Here is a 5,992-nt window from a genome sequence, read left to right on the forward strand (position 1 = left end):
AAACTGTTCTTGAGTTATCGTTGACTGTAGCAAAATGTTGACGGACGGACGGACGTACGACGGACGACACCACATGGCAATAGCTCATCTTGACGATGTCAAGGAGCTCGCTAAAAATGCAGTTTACTAAGAAATCTTATATCTTAATATTTATATAAATATCACACATATAATGATATAATTGTAGAACCTTCATGGTCTGCATTGAACTTTTTCAGAACTTTTGCAAATTTTCCGGAGACCGGTTTATGACACATAGTTACGACTGTGTGATATTAGAAAAATATTCTAAAAAAGGTACCCAGGTTCAAGAACAATAACAAAATCTAGCACTGTTTTCATATGAAGTATTGTGATGCCAGTTGCATACTGCATTTGCTACCAAAAACCTCAGGTGTGCACCTATAGGCTATAAAATAACTACTGGGAAATGTGTAGCGACAAGCAAAGAAAGTTTTTGGTAGGCAAGTTACAATTTTTAGTTGTAACGGCAAATCTACCAGGGATGGCACCAAAGATTGCAAAGGATTCAGAGATAAAGTCCCAAAATGTGAGAGGAAGGGGGGGTAAAATCATATTGTGGGTAAGGGGCAGAGGTCAAAATTGGCAGGTCTCATTTTTCACAAATTTGAAGTAAAATATATAAAAAAATTTTTTTATAAAAAAACAAAATAAAAATCAGGAAATCATTGCAGTATCTATGATACTGATACATAGGGGGTCTAAACAGGCCTGTAATGCATGCCAGGTCCAGCACGCCTTAGCTGAAGGTGATTTGCGACATCCGACATGATCCATATCCACTGTCTGGCATTGCTTAATTCATGGGTTCTTAACCCGTGGTCCATGGCCGGGGGTCATGGGGTCCGTGAACCAGGCGCATAAAAATTCCGTGTTCATGTGCTTATGTGCATTTTTCTGGGTAAAGGGTCTGCTAGGACTGTCATCGATACCCACCTCATCGTTAAATCGCGATGGATTTGCGTCCGATATCAATATCGAAATAAATCAAAATCCGATACAGTATATCACAATAAAGAGTTGGTACATCCTTTTTCTGGTAAAAGAGTGTCGTTTATTACTTTTTGTGACTAAAATGTAGCCAGCGAAGCATCGGTAGCATTTTTGACTGAGCGCCGCCATTATCGGAAGTAGTGCAGAGCGCATGCATACAGAGACAATCAATAACTGTGGTGTTCTATTGTCTCTGGTGCGTATCCTGTCTCACTGATCTCTATAATAAAATCTGTCTACCGGAAAAGCATGTCTGCTGCTTCGCCATCGCCGCGACGCCAGGTCAATCTGTTTGAATTCAGGTAAATATACTTCGCCCATGTTGCATTTAAGCACAGCGATGTATAAAATGCAATTATAGTTATCATAAGTAGAATACAATACATGTATTCTCAAATAAGTTATGTATGAGTTTACTGTACTTTCACGGCTCTGCATCAATATTTTCGTAGTTACGCAGGGGTTGAAATTAGAGTTTTATTATGGTATCCATATGGGATACCAAGTATTTGACTATTTGAGATCTGGTATCCCTTTTTTAGATAGTAATTTTAACAATGTTGGTATCCAAAACTTTGAAATAAGCAATAATAACGTTTCGCGCTTCTTCTCGTTCATCGCTCCCGGGCGATCGATCTCTCGCGGACCCGCCAGCGAGCGACTACCGCTGGCGTTCGTTTTAGATACGGCCATATTAAATCGAATCGGATCGAATCTGATCGAAATATCGAAAAAAAACACCAATGACAGCCCTAGGGTCTGTAGCTTTCACCAGATTCTCAAAAGGTTACATGACTCAAAAAAGGTTAAGAACACTGCCATAATTGCTTAATCCAGATGCCTACATTTTTTTTTTTGCTGGTAACTTTTAACAATGCAAAAAACACCATAAATTCTAATTCAGTATATTTTACGTGTACATTTATCCCTTCATCCTGCCGATCATTTTCCTACAACAAGCGCCGTTGTTTTCCTACAACCTACGTCTTAGTTTACAGATGATTTTTTTTACATTACAAATTTATTAAACAGGTTGTTGTCTGCCGAGGTAACACTATTTTTCCCCAATGGAGGTGGGGCTGTAGCTTCCCCATATTTCCGATGACATAAACCATTCTACATGCTAAGAACACTGTTGTAGTAAAACAAGCCAGCTGTACGACTCTTCCTCTCAACAGATGGCAGCACTAAGTAGTATCCCAAAGCAGAGAACTAAAGGAGGCATACAACAGTAAGCATACGCAAATTGTTCCCCGTTGCACTATTTGGTTCTAGAAAAGACATTTTTTGGCCTTTTTTCGGTGAAATTCATCACTAGAGTGCACTCTTTTGCATAATGAACGCAAGTAAGATGCCTCGTAGACGTCTAGAAAGCATTAGAAGTAAAATTGGTCTTGTCGTGTAGCCGTGACATTCCGTCACGTGGCGTAGCCATGGTGACGGCTAGTCAATTTTGTGATTGAAATGCGATCACTGTTTGTAGAAATTTGCATCATAGAGCTGGCAAAAGTTTAAGCGGAGCATAGAGCGTGAATCTGTAGTTATTTAACATGAATAAAGTGTATGTTGCGTATGCGGCGAAACAGTGTGAGTATTTAAAATCAATTTCTGTTCGATGCTTATTCAGGACTGCTGCCTATGGACGCCTTCTACTGTTGTACAACACCTAAATCAGTGTCCAATCAAACTCTGAAATTCGCTTTTTACTTACTATGATTGAGTTACTTGTGAAAATGCTAAAATTCCTATCTTGAACCATATGGATGAAACGCTTGGAATGAACAGTTTCTATGACATTAACTAACTCACCTTCAAAAGATTCATTCTCATCATCTTTTTCTATTGAAGGACTCTTGCTTGGCACATTATCAGGTATGGTGCTATCCTTTCCAACAGATGGCACCACAGCTTCCTCCTCATTCCTTGCTGTGCTCGGCTTGGCTGGTTCAGCTGGCTTCGTCACAGCTTCAGCACTTTTCTCTTCTGCTGCCTTCACTGAAGGCCTTACTTCATCACTGGCTTCTGGTAATTTTGTTACTATGTCCTTCTCAGGAACAAGTTCCTTCTGGGGAGCAGGAGCTACGGCAGCTGCTGGCTCATCCTCCTGCTCCGGTAGCTTCACATCCGAAGCTTCACAGGTATCTATCTGACTAGAAACCGCTTCTGGCTTTACACCTTCCGATTCCTTGGTGACAACGGGTGCGACGACAGGTGGCTCAGCGACCTTTTGCTCGGCTGTTTCAGGGATCGCAGCTACTGGCTCGGCCTGTTCTTTCACCACCAGCTCTGATTTCTGTACTGACAGCACAGGAGTCACTGCAGCCACCTCAACCTGTTCGACGGACAAAGACACCTGCGCGACTGGTGAAGACACTTGCTGTGTGGCTGGCAAAGACACTTCCTTTACAGAAGGTACCGAAGTTTCTTCTACGAAAGTTACTGGTGCTTCTTGTTTCGGCGCCGTAGGCATTTCCTCCTTCTGTGTTTCCGGTTTGCATGGTGCAGGCACTAACGTCGCCTGTTTCGGCGGTGCAACTGGAGACTCGGATTTCTGTGAAACAGTCGACGCCACAGTCTCTTGTTTACATGGTGCTGTGTCAGGTACACCTTGCTTAAGCACTGGCTCCTGCTTTTGCAGTGGCTCCTGCTTTTGCAGTGGCTCTTGCTTTTGTGTTACCTCCTGTTTCTGCGTTCGCTCTGGTTTCAGGTCTGCTTTAGCAGCCACCATGCACTCTTCCTTCTTTGGAGGTGCCAGTGGAACCTCCTGTCTGAACTCGGAAACCGCCGGCTTTGCGGCTATTTCTTGTTTTGGCACCACCTTTGTTTCTGCCGTGACAATGCACACATCTGGATTAGACATGGCAACTGTCATGGGAGCCATGCGTTTCTCTGTGGGGGCAGCAGCAGCAGGCGGGGCTTCTAGCACCGCAGGTGCTGGCTCAACCTCAGCAGTTTTTTGCATAGGTGGCGCAGGTAACGGTGGCTCCTTTACAGCCAGACCACTAGTCTCTGCTTCACTGCTGCTGATCTCCATGGGTAGACCGGTATTAATCATAGTAGTCGGGTAGTCGTCAGCTAGAGTTGCTGCAACTTGTCGTGCAAATTGAGATGCAACGTCTGGCGCTGCTTTGGCAGGGGGTGCTCCGGGAGGCTAAAAATAGTACAAGGTCATGTCAGCTCATGAAGCCAAACTAACCAAATACTTTTTTTCAACAATACCAACACCTATATAGCAAACTTGGTTCTTATTAAAATAATTACAAGCATGACTTATAGAATACACTGCACTCCACACCACTTCACTCACTCACTCACTCTCTCACTGACACATGGTTACACTCCTGACAAAGGAGGTAGAGGGAGAAAAAGAAAGCAAACACACTCACATGCTGCGTGGCAAGTGGCGGTGTGTTACGCTGGCTGGAACCGCCTGAGGCAGACAATGAAGGTGGTGGAGTAGGCCGTCCACTGCTTCCACGACTACCACCACCACTACCACCCTGAAATACCAACACCAACAACATGTAAAGTAGCTGATTAAATGATCATTCCCCTTGCATATGGTCATAAATTTAATACTCGTACAAAACCGAGTTTATTGTAAATAATGCCCTCTGCTCTTGCCAAAAAATAGAGCTACAACATATAGTGGATTTTAACAATGAATTCTGCTGCACACGCTGATATGGAAAACCCAATACTACCAATCTACTACACACTACATTTGTACCTACTTTTTTTTTGGTAAAAGATCAAACTATAAGCAAAATTTAACAAGTACAGGCTAGTAGTGGGTCTATAGATAAGACTAGCTGTAGTCACAACCTCCACAAATGACATTGTATCTGATATTCACATAATGATTTTTAAGAATGGCGTTGTCGAGTAAGGAGAGATGGCATTGCTTAGGCTATTTTACTCGTTTTAGCTCGATGCAAAGAAATCTGAATACCAACCTGTATGTCTGAAATCTCTCCCATGACATCTCTACCAGTGTCTGGATCGACTATAGATAAAGGTTTCTTTGTGCGGTGGGGCATGGAAGTCGCAGCCTGAGTCACGGACGGTGGCCTGGAGGGCTGCTGTGGTGGCATCTGTTGCTGCTGTTGTGGCTGCGGTGGCTGTGAGTAGTATACTGAAAATTCAAGGGTGATAATGGTCAGTGATTAAGGTAAATTTAACCCCACGAATACTAAGTAAAGGAACTACCATCCATCATATTATCGAGTGCACAGAAAATGTAATACAACAAGCAGCAAGTATATATAAAAGATGTAATATAAATAGAGTTTAGATGCTCTTAAAAAACATTTAACACTAGATTTCCCTTACTAATTTGAAAACAATATATCGAAAGCCTTGATTATGCAGAAAACAATCATTTGCAATGTGCTTACACCTAAACTTACACCGTAAAACCCTAATGCTTGAACTATAAACACTGTACAATGTAAAGCCCCACCAGTAAAAGTCAAATAGACATCAGAGGGCCATTGTCAGAAACATCGCAAAGTGAATGCTAATGATAAGGCTAAGATAGCACTTACGACTAATGTTAATGTTACGAGAATAGAGTTGACAGAAACGCATCGCAGCTACTATGAGAAAACTTACGATAACAAGAATTTGATAATTTGCTGTCGCAAGGCTGCTGATTGGATGAGAAGCGATCACAAACCAAGTTCATACACATTTATTGTACAGCACAGCAATTTATTCATATTATCAGAAGTAGATAATAGGAAAAGAGTGTGACTTCAATAAACAAGGGAAATTCGTCATTTACTAGCCTTAGAATACCTACGATTTACTATGCGTAACTCAACCAACTTGAGCTCAAATCGTACACAGTACATTCGCCTAGCATCGTGCAAAATAGTTTCCTCATATACACCTGCACAATCCGGAGATACAGACTAAAACGTACGACACGATTATCCATTCTGTTGCCATCAATCCCAATGTATTTTCCGCGTAA

The 5,992-nt window shown here is 42.1% G+C and overlaps 1 protein-coding gene across 6 annotated transcripts in view; it reads right to left on the reverse strand.

The window, feature by feature from the left end:
* The window catches only part of LOC106809596 (eukaryotic translation initiation factor 4 gamma 3-like), a 60,941-nt gene that overhangs the window by 27,934 nt on the left and 27,015 nt on the right, over positions 1–5,992 (reverse strand). For all 6 annotated transcript variants that reach the window (XM_014812999.1, XM_014812923.1, XM_014812847.1 and 3 more), the window contains 3 exons: positions 4,971–5,149; positions 4,401–4,514; positions 2,824–4,165 (listed from right to left, as the gene is read on the reverse strand). In XM_014812999.1, coding sequence (XP_014668485.1) covers positions 2,824–4,165; positions 4,401–4,514; positions 4,971–5,149 — 1,635 coding nt within the window. The remainder of the gene's footprint in view (positions 1–2,823; positions 4,166–4,400; positions 4,515–4,970; positions 5,150–5,992) is intronic.

This window comes from Priapulus caudatus, unplaced genomic scaffold, assembly GCF_000485595.1.
Source record: "Priapulus caudatus unplaced genomic scaffold, Priapulus_caudatus-5.0.1 Scaffold1, whole genome shotgun sequence".
NCBI classification, from domain to species: Eukaryota; Metazoa; Priapulida; class Priapulimorpha; order Priapulimorphida; family Priapulidae; genus Priapulus; species Priapulus caudatus.